Source organism: Pelophylax lessonae (genome assembly GCF_965119305.1).
Source record: "Pelophylax lessonae genome assembly, chromosome: 4".
In the NCBI taxonomy this organism is placed as follows: Eukaryota; Metazoa; Chordata; class Amphibia; order Anura; family Ranidae; genus Pelophylax; species Pelophylax lessonae.
The window spans coordinates 276,134,061-276,152,638 of record NC_138771.1 but is presented as its reverse complement, the minus strand read 5'-3'; the positions used below and the strand labels follow the sequence as shown (position 1 = coordinate 276,152,638).

At 44.6% G+C, this 18,578-nt stretch overlaps 1 protein-coding gene across 3 annotated transcripts in view; it reads right to left on the bottom strand.

Annotated features, from left to right (window-relative positions):
• Positions 1–18,578, bottom strand: part of EEA1 (early endosome antigen 1) — a 221,613-nt gene that overhangs the window by 41,890 nt on the left and 161,145 nt on the right. For all 3 annotated transcript variants that reach the window (XM_082254237.1, XM_082254238.1, XM_082254239.1), the window contains 5 exons: positions 18,341–18,454; positions 15,274–15,429; positions 14,181–14,320; positions 5,240–5,558; positions 4,993–5,094 (listed from right to left, as the gene is read on the bottom strand). In XM_082254237.1, the coding sequence (XP_082110363.1) occupies positions 4,993–5,094; positions 5,240–5,558; positions 14,181–14,320; positions 15,274–15,429; positions 18,341–18,454 (831 nt within the window). The remainder of the gene's footprint in view (positions 1–4,992; positions 5,095–5,239; positions 5,559–14,180; positions 14,321–15,273; positions 15,430–18,340; positions 18,455–18,578) is intronic.

The window sequence follows — 18,578 nt, the reverse complement described above, 5'->3', positions numbered from 1 at the left end:
GCGGAAGTCTGGTCGTTTTCTGTTTCCACACATTTATCAGATACCTGATAGTTATCAGGAAGGGTGATCTTTTCTGGTTGAACCTCAGGGACCGAAGTCACCCGACTAGAGGCTGCTTGGCCTATCTGGTCAACCAGATCCGATTCCTGTGTGGTATCGGGACTAATCTTAGGAAAGGGTAAAGGAAAAGATCTATTCAGGGAACGGTAACTACAGCTTCCTGTGGTACTTAAATGTTGGAAGGGAAGAATCGCACCGGTAGTAGTGGTTGATGCTCGATCTGATGTCCTGAATACCGGTGAAAACGTCCCCCCACCCTGAAACCGGGTGGGGGCGCACCTTCAGGCTGTGTACTCCTTTGCTTCGGGTTTGGCTGGGTTGGTCCTCTGCTTGTCCGACCAGCCCTTCTTGAATCCTCCTGGAGGAGTCTTGCCTTTCCCGCTAGTACCAGCCGGGCGCCCTTTATGGGCGGTAAAGAAAGGTCCTCGCTTGTTGCGAGGTCCCTTAGCTTTTGCAGCCTGTGGCAAGAAAGTGCTCTTGCCCCCAGTGGCATCCTTAATGATTTCATCTAGGTTGGCCCCAAATAGACGATTCCCCTGAAAAGGGAGATTGGTCAAGGTCTTTTTGGAACCTAGGTCAGCTGACCAGCATTTTAACCACAGCACACGTCTGAGGATCACTGCTAACTTAGATGCATGCCCTAATAAGGGAGTTGTGTCCAAGGCTGCGTCACAGATAAACCGTAGCCCTTGTATGATCTGTTCCATCAAATCAGATGTCTCCTGGGGAATATCTTTTCCCCTAAGATCTTGGCGTACCATTTTCGCCCATTCCGTAAGTGTCTGGGAAACTAGACCAATAACAATTACTGGTCTAAATGCTGACCCTATCAGAGAAAAGATAGTGCGGGACTCTGCTTCTATCTTTCGATCCACCGGATCCTTAAAGGACGAAGTGTCCTCCACTGGAATAACCGTGGCTTTATTCAGCCTGGAAATAGGCGGATCCACGACTGGTGGTACCGTCCATTTCTTAATGATGGATTCCTCAAACGGATAGCGTCTAGCAATACGCTTGGAAATAGTAAAGGTACGTTTAGAATGCTCCCATTCTCCTTTAATCTGATTACCAAAACATTTAGGTACCGGAAAAGCCTTCGCCATCTTGATGGGCTTATTAGTACCGAAAGGCCTCTCTGTTTCAGTTGCCTCTGCCGGTAAAGCCTCAAGTTTTAAGGTTTCTTGCACTGCCACAACTAGTGCGTCCACCAATGCTTCTTCCTGAATTATAGCAGGAGAAGAAGCGTCCTCCTCACTGTCTGAGGGGGCTTTACCTGGGATAACAGCCCTTGCAGAGGAACCTGCAACTGCCGTGACCATCTCTGAATCTGAGTCAGAGGTGTCAGATGGTATAGGGGTAGGCGGGGGTCGCTTCCTTGACCCCCGTCCCTGACAGGCCGCCTCCACCCGAGCCACCATAGACTCCAAAATTGCTGTAAATGACTCTATACTCTGTGCACCGGCGGGTCCCGAGGCCCCCTCGAGGGAAACAGGTGGGGGAATATGTGTGGCAGGGTCCATGATAACTCCAGTTACTTCCTGGATAATATAATTCAAAAAGAAAAAAACTTTTTTTTTTTTTTTTTTTCTGACCCCCAGCGCCACAAAAAACCCCTTAGTGTTACCTGCTAGGGATCCCTATCGATCGAGAGAGAGAGAGATAGACCCCCAGGCTCACCACTTGATGCTCAGAGTTAAACTGCAACAGCTTACAGCGCTGTCTTGACAAACAGGAAGTCTTTTGGCTGGCTGCCCAGGAAGAAGGGAGGCGGCTCCGCCCCTCTGCACGCCTTCCGGCGCCTCCCCCAAGCTCCACGAGGTGTAGGATCACCTCAAACATGGCCGCCCCCATGCTGGAGACACGAGGCTACGCCAAAATGGCGGCTCGTGCGATCCAGCAAAAAAAAAATGGCGGCGGCCTGTGCTGACTAGCGGTGTGCTGCAGGCACACAACACTCTCTCTGCATGGGGATATGGCGTGGTTGGCGGTACCGGCCCTGGCGGACCGCATGGCCGTTCGGGAGGCCTGCTAATAGCTGGAGATCTGATTTGGAAGGCAGTCTACATGTCCGTGGCTTCTGACTGGTAGGTAGCTTATACTTAACCCATAAGATTCCCAGAATGCCACAGATTACATCTTTAAAACATGTATACAATAGATTGTTAGCTCCCAAACCAAGCCTCCTGGCTTTTTGCACACATAAAATCACACTCAAAGTAGGAGGATTTGTGACATGTTATAGGATAGAAAGAACTCTTTCTTACCATACAGAGAGGGGCCCGCGTTCACCACAAAACCCGTCAGGGAAAAAGGGGGAACATACTACTCACCATACCGGAACCAGGCGGGCACCAACTCCTGACAGTACCCCTCTCCACCGGGGCGGGAGGGCTGTCGACCGATACGGACGCCGTGACTCATGGTCTTTGGCGTTTCAGCGAGACGTTTAACTCGCGGGTTCAGTCCTTTTAATGGGACTTTGTCGCGGCCGACCCAGCGCGGAGCTATGGCCTGCACGCGCTCGTAGGCTGAACTGGGGTGACCACCGGATCTCAACATCCAGCCCGTCGCCCAGTTCAGCTTTCTTGCTTGAAGATCTCACAGGAACCCTGGAGAAAAAAAGCTGTCTAAAAATCCTTTTAGAAAAAAATTCTTGCCAGGACCTAAGATCCCAGCAAGGTATCTAGGTCCTTACTCCTAACTAGACAGAAAATAACTGATTTGCTGAGGCAGAGAGAGAGAGGATATACCCTCTGGGACTGCCCCTAGGGTGTGGCCAGAGTTTTTTTAATTTCCTGTCTAGTCCTGCTCCTGCGGAGGTAACATAACCCGAAGGTGGTGTATCACCGAGGACTACGTCTGTCGATGAGCGCTAGAGAAATATCTTTTTAGATTCACCAGGTCTCTTTGTAGGACCGACTCTTCTAGGGCCAATATACCAGGATCTAAGGTAATCAAGTAGTGCAGGCACTACAACCCAATTGCAGGTATAAAATATGCTAGAGAACGCTTCACTCACAATGCCTGACAAGCCGTCTCCTATCCGCATAAAAAAGTCCTCCAAGGTAAGGTGAAGTCGGCAACAAGTTGAGTATTATCAAAATCAATCATTATTTAATCCAAAAGAATATATGCATTTCAAAATGGAGCCAACTGACATGTTTCAGCTCATCAGGGCCATAATTATCAGGTTCTAACTTCTGACTCAGGTAGAGACAGCGGAACTGGAGCATGGTCTTTTTGGGACCTGGACAGTGATGGCAGTATTACAGCTTTTAGTTGTTGTACAAACCGTGATATAGTTGCAGAAAAGCCTGCCTTGTTGCCTGCCTGATACAGCTATGAGCTTTTACCATGGCTCTCTTTCGCTTGGTTCCGGCCACTGGTACAGGTGAGGATAATCCACTGTGGGGTATTCACAGAGTAAAGAAATAGGGTAAGGATGTCCAAGAAACAGTACACAGTAATCCGGTGTAGTGTAGAGCAGTGGTCCTCAACTCCAGTCCTCAGGGCCCACAAAGAGGCCAGATTTTAAGTATTACCTTGGGGAGATGCAGACTAGAGTACTGCAATCACTGAGCAGCAAATGATATCACCTGGGATGTATTTCAGTTATCTTGCAAACCTGGCCTGTTAGTGGGCCCTGTAGGCCAGGGTTGAGGACCACTGGTGTAGAGTATCTTATAAAGGGCTCTTTGAGAAAGTGGTGGTAAAGTGTGTGACTTTTGGTGTGATGCAACACCTGGCCATCCATCTGAGACTAAGCTCTGAGTGGTTGAATTTAAAGCCGAGTTTGAAAATTTTACTCTACAAAAGTGAATATTCCAAATCTAGTCCTGTTTCTTTACAGTAAAAGTCAGAAATGCAGGGCAACTGTCTTACCCACGCACATTGCTGGTCCCTATATATGGTCCAAGCTTCGCCAGTAATGGTGGGCATACCCTTGGAGGGGAGTTACGGGTCTTGGTCTTATAGATATAGATCACCATCCTGTGCCTGTGGCTAACTATACACGTTCCTCAAAGTGCCGAAGTGAGCGCCCATGCAGGAGCCAGTGCCTGAAGCAATATTATAAGGCTGACCCCATGTCATGGGGTCCGGGTACAGTTCCCAAGTTTTTTTTAGAGGTTTCACCAATCCGGATGCACTGCTTCTTTTATTGAATTAGCAAACAGTAAACAGTTGGTGAGGAATCTGAAGATAAAATAATGAACACGCTAAGATAATGGTGATTTCTCCATAAGGGAGAAAGGTCAAAGCACTTGAAAAGGAAAATGTCTAAGGCCTACTCACAGAGCAAAGAAATCCAAAGAAAGAATGGTGTTATTGCTATCGTAACCTCTAGAAACCTTTATTTTAACCTAAAAATTAAACCTAAGGTAGCATGTTTTCTCCAATTTACATGTACTCGACCCAGTAGTGCTTGCAGAAATTCAATTCTATTGGTCAGTTTTATTGGGAAAATCAATGTCAGCAATTATCTCATTTGGTGCATACATTCAATGTTAGATATTTTTTTTTTGTTTTCCTTTTTTTTTTCTTTATTACAAGAGCTTCAGTGTCTGACAATCAAAATACTACATAGATGTATAAATTACATAAACTTATCAGGCACAATTACAGGTCAAAATCCAAATACGGTAGTTAAATTGTCCCCTGTCTAAACAAAGACAAAGTATTTTCTTTTGAATCAAAGTAGCGGCATTGTTTTGTGACCAAGCCACCAAGCCATCTAAATACACTGCATATGTATAAGCCATCTGTGCAAACACTGGCAGTCTCACTGTTCTACAGGATACGCATTACTCAGGAATGGATGAGCATTACTTTGAGATGGAGCATGGTGACTGGCTTGACATTAATTCATCTTGTATCATGTTTGAGAGCTGCCATCAACATGAAAGACCGGAGGCAGAAAATCTAAAGCATTACCTCCACTTTAGTAGCCAGATGATTCTTAAGCTCCTGGATTTCTTTTGCTGTAGAATCTGCCTGTGATTTTAGCTTAACCTTCAATTCGTCACGCGACTTCTCCTGGTTAAAAAATAAAAATAAAAATTATGTGTGCTTAACCATCTTTCATATAACCTCTTGTAACATTACAAGATATTGAACACAGCTCTAACAGCTATTAAAAGCAGCATCCAGATTAAACTTATGTTATATACTGAATACCTACCATGACATGAACCAGTTCTTTCCCAGTCTGTCTTTCCTTTTCTAGCAATTCTTTGGATTTTTCTAGAGATTTCGTACTCTGGACCAACTTGTCTCTGGTATCTTTGAGCTCTGTCTGCAAAGTGTCTCTTTCCTGCTTTAGTTTCTCCAGATTTTCAGTAGCCTCTTGTCTTTGCGCTGTAATTTTATCCAGTTCTTGCTTTGTCCTTTCTACTGTCTCTTTAAGGCTGGTCACATCTTTGTCTTGTTTTGAAATCACCTCTTTGGAGTGCTGCAGGGATTCAGACTTTTTCAGTAACTCCAATTTGGTACTAGAGACCCTGTAAACAAGCAAAGTGCTTGTTAAACACTGGGGGAAAAAGAAATGAACACAGAGAAATGAATTATGTGTTCCTAGATTTGATTGTAGATGAAGACTACAAGCAACCCATGATGACAATTAAAAACAGTACAGTAATGGCAGATGTTGACCAATTAATGTACAACCCCAATTCCAATGGGACATTGTGCAAAATCTGCATAAAAACAGAATGCAACGATTTGCAAATCTCCTAAACCCATATTTTATTCACAAAATGGTTGCCAAATAGAATATCAAATTTCAATTTGACTGACCACAAAACAGTTTTCCACTTTGCAACAGACCATATTAAATAAGCTTTGGCAGAGAAGACGGGGGAATTTTTGGATCATGTTCAGATATGGTTTCTTCTTTGCATGACAGACCTTTACCTGTCATTTTTGGATGGCATGGTGAACTGCGTGCACATACAGGGGTTTTTAAAAGTATTCCTGAGTCCATGCAGTATATCCATCACAAAATCATGTTTGTTTTTAATGCAGTGAACTTTAAGGGTCCGAACACCACGGGCATCCAATATTGTCTATTGCACAGAGAGATTTTTCCATATTCTCAGAATCTTTTGATGATACGGCTTCCTGACCCCGAAAACCGACCTCTCTCTGGCATTTCTACACCACTGGGAATCTGACTTAGGCATTAACAAATCTTCCATTCTGAATAAGTGACTGTCTTGAGAAAGATGGACTGAGCTTCATCGAAACGTTGACGATAAAAACACTGCTGTTTTTGATCTTCCTAGTTTATCAAAATAACTCAACACAGCCAATAATGTCTAAACCGCTGGCAACCAAAATGAGTACACCCCTAAGTGCAAATGACCCAAAGTGTCAATATTTTGTGTGGCCACCATTATTTTCCAGCACTGCCTTAACCCTCTTGGGCAAGGAGCTTCACAGGTTGCCAGTGGAGTCCTCTTCCACTTCTTCATGATGACATCATGGAGCTGGTGGATGTTAGAGACCTTGTGCTCCTCCACCTTCCATTTGAGGATGCCCCACAGATGCTCAAAATGGTTTAGGTCTGGAGACATGCTTGGCCAGTCCATCACGTTTACCCTCAGCTTCTTAAGCAAGGCAGTGGTCATCCTGGAAGTGTGTTTGGGGTCGTTATCATGTTGGAATACTGCCCTGCGGCTCAGTCTCTGATGGGAGGGGATCATGATCTGTTTCAGTATGCCATAGTACATATTGACCTTCATGGTTCCCTCAATAGACTGTAGCTCCCCAGTGCGGGCAGCACTCATGCAGCCCCAGAACATGATACTCCCACCACCAGCTTGACTGTAGGCAAGACACACTTGTCTTTGTACTCCTCACCTTGTTACTGCCACATACGCTTGACAGCATCTGAACCAAATAAGTTTATCTTGGTCTCATCAGACAACAGGACGTGGTTACAGTAATCCGTGTCCTTAGTCTGCTTGTCTTCAGCAAACTGCTTGTGGGCTTTCTTGCGCATCATCTTTAGAAGAGGCTTCCTTCTGGGATGACAGCCATGCAGATCAATTTAATGCAGTGTGCAGCAGCACTCATACATCTACTGCCCAAAGACAAACTCTGGATTTGACGCTAAGCAAGTGCACTCAACTTCTGTGGTCGACCATGTCGAGGTCTGTTCTGAGTTGAACCTGTCCTGTTAAACCGCTGTATGGTCTTGGCCCCTTGCTGCAGCTCAGTTTCAGGGTCTTGGCAATCTTCTTATAGCCTAGACCAGTGATGGCGAACCTTGGCACCCCAGATGTTTTGAAACTACATTTCCCATGATGCTCATGCACTCTGCAGTGTGGTTGAGCATTATGGGAAATGTAGTTCCAAAACATCTGGGGTGCCAAGGTTCGCCATCACTGGCCTAGACCATCTTTATGAAGAACAACAATTATTTTTTTCAGATCTTCAGAGAGTTCTTTGCCATGAGGGGCCATGTTGAACTTCCAGTGACCAGTATGAGAGAGTGACAGCGATAACACCAAATTGAACACACCTGAGACCTTGTAACACTAACGAGTCACATGACACAGAGGAGGGAAAATGGCTAATTTGGCCCAATTAGGGCATTTTCACTTAGGAGTGTGCTCACTTTTGTTGCCAGCGGTTTAGACATTATTGGCTGTGTGTTGGGTTATTTTGAGGGGACAGCAACATTTACACTGTTATACAAGCTGAAAAGATACAATAAAATATTTACAAAAATGTGAGAGGTGTACTCACTTTTGTGGGATAATATATACACACATATTCTATGCTTCTCATACCACCAGATCCCCCCTACCTTACGCATAACAAAGTACTTTTTCTGCCTGAGTTGGGCTGTTACTTATCCTTACCTGGTAACTAATCACGTTGCCTTTTTCAGCTTTCTTTCCAGACTGCACGCTCTGACAACCCAAATACATGTTATTACTTAGTTACATTTTATGTAAAATTGAATATCTTCTTGCTATACAGCATATGTCAGAGCTTCTTGGCTCCTTGTAATCCAGTTCTTTCCTTTTTTGCATTACTGACCTTCTGTACTGGACACAAATGTAAATGTTACGGACTAGTTTTTCTACAAATAAAAAAATATATATTCTTCCAGCTCTTCCTTGTTAGTATCACTTACTTTACCAGCTTTTTGTTGCCCTGTCGCAACTTTTTTTTTGAGACGTGTTGCTACCATCAATTTCAAAATTATATTATTTTTTTCTTAAAATGGTACATTTGCTCAGTTTAAACATTTGATATGTTTTCTATTTTCTATTGTGAATAAAAATTGGATTTTTGACTTACCATAAAATCCATTTCTCTGATGTTCATTGACGGACACAGCTCCTGATCTTCATAAACATTGGGTTATACTGCCCCTACAGGAGTAGGACACTAAAGAAAAAGAATTTGGCTACGCTTATGGGCAGTCCCAGGGGGTACACTCCCTCTCTCTGCTATAGTTACTCAGTTTTATTACAAGCAGTGTCAGAAGAATTACAACTCCACAGAGGGGTGGGTGCTGAGTCCATCAATAAACATCAGAGAAATGGATTTTATAGTAAGTCAAAAATTAAATTTTTTCTTTCGTTCATTGACGGACACGGCTTCCGATCTTCATAACCAATAGGACGTCCCAAAGCAGTGTTAAACATGAGGGGTGGGAACAGCAAAAAAATTCCCAAGGCTAAACCAGGCAACAGGAGCTCAACCAAAAACAACTAGAGCCCACCTGAAAAAACAATACACCCTGAAAAAGGATCAGGTCCTCTTAAACAAAATCCTGCAAAACTTTGCGGCCAAAGGAAGCATCCACAGATACCAACACATCCACTTTATAAAACTTTTTAAAAGCGCGCACCGAAGACCAGGTGGCCGCCTTGCAAACCTGTGTAACTGACGCCTGATGACGAAAGGCCCAGGAGGCACTAAGCGCCCTAGTAGAGTGCACCTTGACAGGGAAAGGAGGAACCTAACCCCTGATGGAATAGGCCTGAACCACCGTCTGTCTGATCCATCTGGGAATGGTCGCAGAGGAAGCGGACAACCCTTTTCACAAATAGAGAGTCTGACTTCCTGAAAGACTCCGTAGCTGCCAGGTACACCCTAATTGCCTGGACCACATCCAAGGCATGCAAGGTAATTTCCTTTGGATGTTTAGGCCTGGGACACAGGGAAGGCAACACAATGTCTTCAAATGAAAATCAGAGACAACCTGAGGAAGGAACAACGGACAGGGGCGAAGAATCATTAAGTAAGGTGACCGACAGGGTAACGCAGCCAAAGACCACCTTCTGGGACAGCATATGCTGGGTAATCTCCCGAAGATTCTCTAATGGAGGCTTCTGGAAGACAAAGAGCACCAAATTGAGGTCCCAATGTCTTCATTCAAATCAAAATCAGAGACAACTTTTGAAAGGAACGACGGACAGGGGCGAAGAACTACCTTATCCCTGTGAATCACCAGATAGGGTGAAAAACAGGATAACGCCACCAGTTCCGACACCCTGCGTGCAGAGGTGATAGCCCCAAAAAGGCCACCTTTTGGGATAGTATAAACATGGAAATCTTCTGAATATTTTCAAAGGGAGGCTTCTGTAGAGCGGAAAGCACCAAATTGAGATCCCAAGCAGCAACAGAGCCCGCACTGGAGTGACTAAATGTCGGACACCCTGAAGGAAGGTATGCACCAGGGAGTATGTGGCCAAAGATGGTTTGGAAGAAGACTGTCAAAGCCGACACCTGGCCCTTGATGGTACTCAAGACCAACTTCTGTTCAACCCCTCCTAGCTTTCAACAGTGTAGGAATCACCGATTCAGATGAACCCCTATCCTTCAGCACCTGGCGTTCAACAGCCAAGCCATCAAAGCCAGCGACTGTAAAGCAGGATAGAAGATTGGTCCTTGGGACAGCAGATCCTCCCTGAGAGGACGCTTCCAAGCAACATCGGCGACCAGCCGCACCAGATCGGCAAACAAAGCCCAACGAGGCCAGTCCAGAGCCACTAAGATGACCGGAATCCCATCTGCCTTGATCCTGCGTAGAACTCTTGGCAGAAGCTTGTGAGGAGGGAAGGTGTAAATCAGACAACACTGACCCCACGGGGAACCCAAGCGCATCTGTGGCTTCCGCCAGAGGATCCGAGCCACAAACCTCTGCACCTTTCTGTTGAGCCAAGACGCCTACAGATCCACCTCGAGGTACCCCACCGGAGACACTCCCTTGGTCCAACGCCTGCCGACTGAGGTAATCCGCCTGCCAATTTCACGCCGGGAATGTGTACGGCGGAGAGGGCTGGAACGAACCGTTCTTTCCACCTTAAAATGCCGGCTACCTCCAGAGCCGCCAGGACACTTCTTGTGCCCCTTGGTGATTGATATAAGCCACAGCCGTGGCATTGTCCAATTGAATGCGCACTGGACAACCCTGAAGACGATCCGTTCAATGATCCAGACAGAGTCTGATCACTCGGAGTTCCAAGACATTGATTGGTAGTCTGGACTCTTCCAGCATCCAGATCCCTTGATCAGAATGCTTGCCGAGGACGCCTCCGCAGATGGACAGGCTGACATTCGTGGTGACTACTGTCCAATAAAAGGGAAGGAAAGATTTTCCCAGCCGAAGCACCGGAGAACGAAGCCACCATATCTGGGACTTCCTTGTTCCCCGACTCAGCCGGATCTGATTGTCCAGAAACTGCGAAGTCTTGTCCCATTTGATCAGAATCTCCCTTTGCAGGGACCTCGTATGGAACTGTGCAAACGGAACAGCCTCGTAGGTAGACACGATCAGGTCCAGCACCAGCATGCAAGTCTGGATGGATGACCATTGCAGGGACCTCATATGGAACTGTGCAAACGGAACCGCCTCGTAGGTAGACATCATCAGGCCAGCACCAGCATGCAAGTCTGGAGGGATGACCATCTGCTGGACAGGAGGAGACGAATTGCAGCCTGCAATTTCTGGAGTTTGTCCGTAACAAAGCTAATACCGGGGCTAATAACTTTTGTGAAGACCCGAGGAGCAGAGGCGAGTCCGAAGGGTAAACTTATATTGCTGCTCCTCCCATGGTAAAGCTCAGGAAGGGCTGGTGACCGGCACATATTGAAATGTGAAGGTAAGCATCCTTGATGTGGATAGAGGCAAGAAAATCCTCCTGATGCAGGGATGCCTCCATCCTGAACTTCTGCACCCACACAAAGCAGTTCAGCGTTTTGAACCGGGACAATCACCCCTTGAAGTAACAGGTCTTGTACTGCCCCAAACAGACCCTGTAAGCGGTCCGGGGACAGGAGCAAGTTGGAAGGGAAGAACCTTGCCGGGGGACAAGAGCGAAACTCGATTTTGTAGCCAAACCGAATGACTTTGTGGACCTACTTGTCTTGTACCACGGAAGTCCACAGGTCCAGAAACCAGCGAAGATGTCCCCCTACCCCCGATACAGGTGAGGGCAAACTTTCATGCTGAAAAAGCCTTGTTCCCCGATCTGGAGAAGCCCGCTCTCGGTTTGCCAGACCATGTTCATTTGGAACCTGAAAGGCTCTGAGTACTTGTCAGTCGACCCTGAGGGACAAAAAAATTGGATTTTTGGCTTACTGTAGAACACTTTTCTCTGAAGTTCATTGATAGACGCAGCTTCAGATCTTCTGCAAGCAGTGTTTAGAAGACAACAACCCCATTCCACTCATAACCTAGAGGGACAGGTGCTGCGTCTGTCAATGAACTTCAGAGAAAAGGATTTTACGGTAAGTCAAAAATCCAATTTTCTCTATCGTTCATTGACAGACGCAGCTTCATATCTTCTTAGCCATTGGGACGTCCCAAAGCAGTATTTTCATGAGGGGTGGGAAAAACAACGTAAAGAAGAATGTAATTCCCCAAAGGCTAAACGTAGCCAACTGGGTAACAAGGAGCTCCTCAGGAACAACTGGAGCTTACCTAGAAAAAATATACACACTCAAAGAGAAAAAAAAAAGTTCTCTTTAAACAGCAGCCTGCAAAACCTTGCGGCCAAAAGAGGCTTCCAAAGATGGCAACACCTCTACCCTGTAGAATTTTGTAAACGTGTGCACTGACGACCAAGTTGCTGCTTTGCAAACTTGCATCACTGACGCCTGATGGTGAAAAGTCCAAGAGGCACTCAGCGCTCTAGTAGAATGCCCCCTTAAGAAGAAATGACTGATTAGGTCGAAGTACCACTTTATCTCTGTGGACCACCAGATAAGGTAAACGGCAAAACAATGCCGCTAGTTCAGACACCTTGCGGGCAGAAGTGAAAGCCACCAAAAATGCAACCTTCTGAGATAATGTAAGCAGGGGAATCTCCCTAATGTTCTCAAAAGGAGGATTTTGAAGAACCGATAACACCAAATTCAGATCCCACAGAGATAACGGGGATCGCCTCGCATGCACCATATGACGCACCCCCCTGAAAAAAAGTGTGAATCAGGGCATGCGTAGCTAAAGGACGTTGGAAAAACACAGCCAAAACCGACACTTGGCCTTTGATAGTGCCCAAAGCCAAACGCTGTTCAACCCCTTTTTGAAGAAAGGACCAAACCCTAGCTAACAAGCGAGGGTGCACTTTCAACGATTCACACCATGAAATGTACGATTTCCACGTACGATGACAGATCTTCCTGGAAGTAGACTTCCTGGCCTTCAACAGTGTACAAATCACACAGTCAGACTCTATCCTTCAATACCTGGCTTTCAACAGCCACGCCATTAAAGCAGGAGGGAAGATCGGCCCTTGAGACAGCAGATCTTCCCTGAGCGGAAACCTCCAAGGAGCATCGGTGACCAACCTTACCAGGTCTGCGTACCAAGACCGACGAGGCCAGTCTAGGGCCACTAGAATGACCAAAATCCCTTTCACCTCTATTCTGCATAGCGGCTTCGGCAGGAGTTTCAGCTGAGGGAATGCATAGATCAGCCGATACGGACCCCAAGGAGCCACCAGTGCATCTGTGGCGTCGGCCAGAGCTCCCTGCCCCCACTTCAGGAGGTGGACCAGACCACCCACACAGCCCCAGCTAAAGTGGAGGGGGGTTAGGATGGGGGGCCAGATGAAGGGGGGGTGCCTGGTGGGAAGGAGGGGAACCCAGGGGTCTGACTGTCCCAAGGGGGGACCCACGTTCACCCCACCCCCTCCAGGGGGAGATGGGGGCAGCTACTTACCATACCAGGAACCAGGTGGGCACTGCTCCAGACAAAACCTCCTCTCCATCAAAATGGGGGGCTGTTGGCCAGGAGGAACGCTGTGACTCGGACCAAGACCCGGTTGTATGCCAACTCGCAGGCCAGTCCCCGTCCGGTGGGGCTAGGTCGTGGCCAACCTAGCGTGGAGCTAAGGTCTGCGCGTGCTCAACCATTGGATCTAGATTATCCAACCCGTTGCCCAGTCCGGCAGTTGATTGCAGATCTCACAGGAAAAAAACAGGAGAAAAATTTCTAAAGAATAAATTGCCAGGACCAGAGATCCTAGCAAGGAACTAGGTCCTTACTCCTGACTAGACAAAAAAAAACTGAGTAACTATAGCAAAGAGAGGGAGTATACCCCCTGGGACTGCCCATAGGCTTAGCCAGATTCTTTTTCTGCCTAGTGTCCTACTCCTGTAGGAGGCACTATAACCCAATGGTTATGTGTCCATCAATGAACAAAAGAGAAATATGGGTTTATGAAATCTGCAGATCATTGTATTCTGTTTTTATGTAGATTTTACACATTGTCTCAACTTTTTTGGAATTGTGGTTCTAGAATTTAGGAGCCAGTCAGTCCATCTATGATCCAGCAGGCACTTTTAAAGACCTGGCGAACATGAGATTTCAGAAACCGTGCAAGGAAAAGGCTAAATAAATGTAGATGTTGTTTCTTTAAAAGGATAAGTTCAGTTTTAAAATAAAAAAAAAAAGTAAAAAAAACAAAGTAACGGTGACTTAAGTGATGGAAAGTTGGGCTGTGGGATTGGGTCAATGTAATTATGATGTCTCTGTGGAGGCCTAGAAGGTAAGGGGGCACGAGGGATACCTCTCTTTTTATTTGAACTTGCAATTTATAGGTGCATTCATTGTCCTGTGTCAAACAATGAACAAAACATAAAAAATGACTTACAATCCCTTCTCTTCCTCTAGCTGTTTACTGAGTTCAGACACTTTCAACTCCAGCTGGGAGCACTGCTGCTTTTGTTGCTGAAGATCTTGAACTGTCTGCTCACGGCTTGTTTTTATACTTGTAAAGTCAGCTTCCATTTTCTGCAAATGCAAGAAAGCAATACGTTACAATAACTTTATCTTATTTAGCAATTTTATATCACTTAACTTAAAGTGGTTGTAAACCATTACATATACCCAGCGATAAGACTAGCCTCAGAAGATATACAGAGATGAAACAAATCCTCCCACATAAGTTCTACATGTTTTTCTGCAGTCTTCTCTTCTCTACATCCATTTAAAATCCAGAATGTACACAGCATTTCTAAGCTTACAGAGGAAGAATGCAGGAATCTGATGTCACACTTTTCAGCTCAGAGAGGAAAGCTGAATGTAATCTTAGACCTGAGTGCAACCCTTTCTATACAATCTCATAGGAGAGCATGCACAGTTGAAGCGGTCAATTGCAGGCTGTCTGCTGGAGGCCCCACCCCTCGATCCATTGGTGTGAGCATAGCCAATGTAGAGCAAGGGACGCTGCTCCAGGTTAATCCAAAGCTGCTGAACCTCACACACACACTCTGAGCATGTGCCAGCCCTGCTCGCAGAGCAGCTTGCAGACAAGAAAAGGAAAATCTGCACGGCTGCACTCCAGGAATAAAAAAACACCTTTATTGTATCAAGTTCATGTAACGCAATATACAAAAAAAAATTGTAAGATCACAGTAGGCAACTTAATGGTTGAAATGTCTCAGCACTTAATCATAACCTTAACAGCCTTTTGGAGTAAAGAATAGTTAGGAATAAAGTATTTGGCTTATTCCTATTCCTCAACATAAAACTAGCATTTAACCCTTGCAGTGTAGAGGGTGCCCCCACAGAAAATGCAACTTTTTTTCTAGCCCAAAGGTCAGCTTTAATGGAGTATAATGATCATTGGTTGCTTAAAACAAGTTCAAAAGAACAGTCAGTGTAAAAAATGGATCTAAAATACCATTCTGCTTTTTAAAATTGCACCTACCACATCCGCAAAGAGGTCATCTTTAATATCTTACTTTAATTTGCCCTTCAAGTGCTTCAGCCTTTTGTTCCATAGTGAGGTATTTCTCTTTATATTCCTTAATACTCTGCTCCAGCTGAGTGCAGTGCTCCTGCTTTTCCTGTAACTTTGCTGTTACTTGTTCAAGCTGAGTGCTGACTTTATTTAATTCCTAAGAAGAAACAAATATTAAGTAATAATATAAGATTGTTCATTTTAAATTAGGGGCACAGCAGGACATAATGTATGCCATACGCTAGGAAAAAAAACTGAGAGCATACATTTTATGGTTCACCAACCCTCAGTAAAAGAAAAAAAAAAAAAAAGTTGTTTTTTCATCCCTCCTCTTCATGTGCTTCCATTACAAGTACTGTGGTATGTTGGTTCTCTGTGCGGAGCCTGCCAAGTATACCCAACACTTAAACCTTCACCTATATAAACTATCCCTTTAATGAGTCCTTAATCACTCATCTTAAACATATTGGACTAGGTGGGACTTTATGTGAGACCCAAGCTGGTGTTGCCCGGCGTCTCCATCCCTATAACAAGAAAAAAAAAATGAGGTTGAAGGATTGTAAGAGGTGCATGAAAGTCAGCCAGCCCCCAGTCTGATGTACTCACCCTCCAGTCTGTCACCAACCAAATAGACCTGTCTCTTGGTACAAAGAACAGGGGTTTAGTTGACACACATTTGCAAACGCATGTGAAAGCTGCAGAGCCACTTCACGGCACCCTGTTAAATCTGCAGTCCTAACACTCCTAATTTAGTGTCCTCACACTGGAGGCACATCGCTGCTAATGGATGGATGGGGGAACAGGTGAGAGGGAGACAGCCCAACCTCCCCCAACCCACCCTCATCCATGACTGACAGCCAGTCATGGATGATGGTGGGTTGGGGGAGGTTGGGCTGTCTCCCTCTCACCTGTTCCCCCATCCATCCATTAGCAGCGATGTGCCTCCAGTGTGAGGACACTAAATTAGGAGTGTTAGGACTGCAGATTTAAAAGGGTGCCGTGAAGTGGCTCTGCAGCTTTCACATGCGTTTGCAAATGTGTGTCAACTAAACCCCTGTTCTTTGTACCAAGAGACAGGTCTATTTGGTTGGTGACAGACTGGAGGATGAGTACATCAGACTGGGGGCTGGCTGACGTTCATGCACCTCTTACAATCCTTCAACCTCATTTTTTTTTTTCTTAATCTCTCATCTAACACTTAGCCCCCGGTCAAACCAGAGCGACTTGTCATGGGATTTGATAGTTTAAAATTGTATGACAAGCCGCTGCACCGTATTAGCCACAATTGAATCAGGAGTTGCACCGATTTTAAAAGTAGTTCTTGCACTACTTTTTGCAAGTTCAGGTACAACTTGCATAGACATCTGTGCATGAAGTCACAGATGTCTTTCAAGTAGCACCTGAAGTAGTACATTAAATAATAAAAGCAGACCATTGTAAGCACCTCTGTTAGAGGTAAATCATTTGTCTCAACATTTTGTCACTTTTGCTTAAAGATTAACTTTTTTTTTAAAATAACAAACATTTAAAAAAAAAAAAATAAACACTTTTTATTTTTCATCTTTGAATAAATGTGATTGTTTCGGAGTGCTGCCATCCAGTCCATTTTTTCCACTATATACTATTGGAGGTTGAATCTGGTAAATATCTCAGACTCCGAGATCAAATTTTTTGTTTAAAGAAAAAAAAAATGAAAGAAAGTTTTGCCGATTTTGAGACAGAGTTGTAATATTTTATGTATGACAGACTCCCTTGTCATAGGCAGGAGGCTTGATAAAAGCTACCTGCGCCTGCTGTCACTTATGCTGGCCATACAAAAACAATGTCTTCCTTCAAAAAAGTTTTCATTTAAAGAACTTTTTTTCATGGATATGATCATTTTAAATACAATGTAAAATACTGGTAAAAGTTTACATTATAATTGTAATGCCTTATATTACCTCAAGTCTATCAGCCTCCACCTTCTCTGGGTTCAGGTGCTGAACTTCCCTGCAGAGTCTTAAAGGTGATTTAAAAAAAAAAAAAAACAACATGCATGTTATACTTACCTGCTCTGTGCAATGGTTTGTCTGACACCAAAAACAGCAGCTTTAAAAACGTGCCGCGTGCATGAGGCCTAAATCTTCCTTCTAAAACTTTAACCTGCTGAAACTAAAGCTTAATACCTAAATTAAACTCATTACCCTAATGAGCCATACACACTATAAGATTTTCTGAAGACTTTTTCCTTTAGACTTACCCAAACCATATAATATGAGGTCAAACCTAAACACTTTCAATTTGTATGCAATCTGGCAGGCCCTTGCACTACATAGAAAAGGTAAATCTGAAGGAAATCTAACCACAAAAGTTGGATAGTGTGTATCCAGCTTAAGGCCTCATGCACACTGGATTTTATGCCTGTGTGTGCATGGACACATAGGATAACATGCTGGGGAGTTTACTGGCTGCAGAAAAAAACTTCTGACGCCAAAAACAGCCGCTGTAAAAACTTTTTTTTGCTGCTGTTTTTGGCTTCAGGCGTTTTTTTCTGCAGCCAGTAAACTCCCCAGCATGTTATCCTATATGTCCATGCACACATAGACTGTTTTTAGTGTTTTTTGGCAGGGCCATTTTCTGGCTTGAAACTCCCCCCCCCCCCAACCCCCCCCCCCCGTAAAAACGCTCTAACTCTGATAAAAACCTAAAAACGCTAAAACAAAAAGGCAGAAAAATGTGTCTATTCTGCATTTATCCATTTATCAGCGTTTTTGAGCCATAAGCTTTAGTGGGAGTATAATTTTGCTAAAAAAAGCTAAAAAACGCTACTGCAAAAATGCTGCAAATATCATTCTTCAGCTTTCTACAGCTAACGCTACTGGCGTTTTTATAACGTCCAGTTTGCATGAAGCCTTACACTCACATAAGCCCTAAACTAATCTCCCCAAAACTTTAACAACTGGAGCACCGTAGAACTGACATATTCCATTTCTTAACTGAAATTCAATCTTCCAATGCTGAAAATGAATGATCCACAAGCAAAAACAAACAGATGCAGAGATGTTTGGAAGTAATAGGATTATCTTTACCTGTTGCTTATCTTGTAGTGCATTTTGGGCTGTATCCAAATGATTTTGCAGGTCAACCCTTTGCGCAGTTTTTGCAGCTTCCGCTGATAACAGCAGCTCTGTCTTTGCTTTGAGCTGTGGTTTGAAAACATTAGAGAAATAAGTAACTGAAAATCACTGTTGAACATTATGTATACTTAAAGCAGAACTAACCTAATTTAGGGGCTTGTTCACACCATGTGCGATGACTACATACATT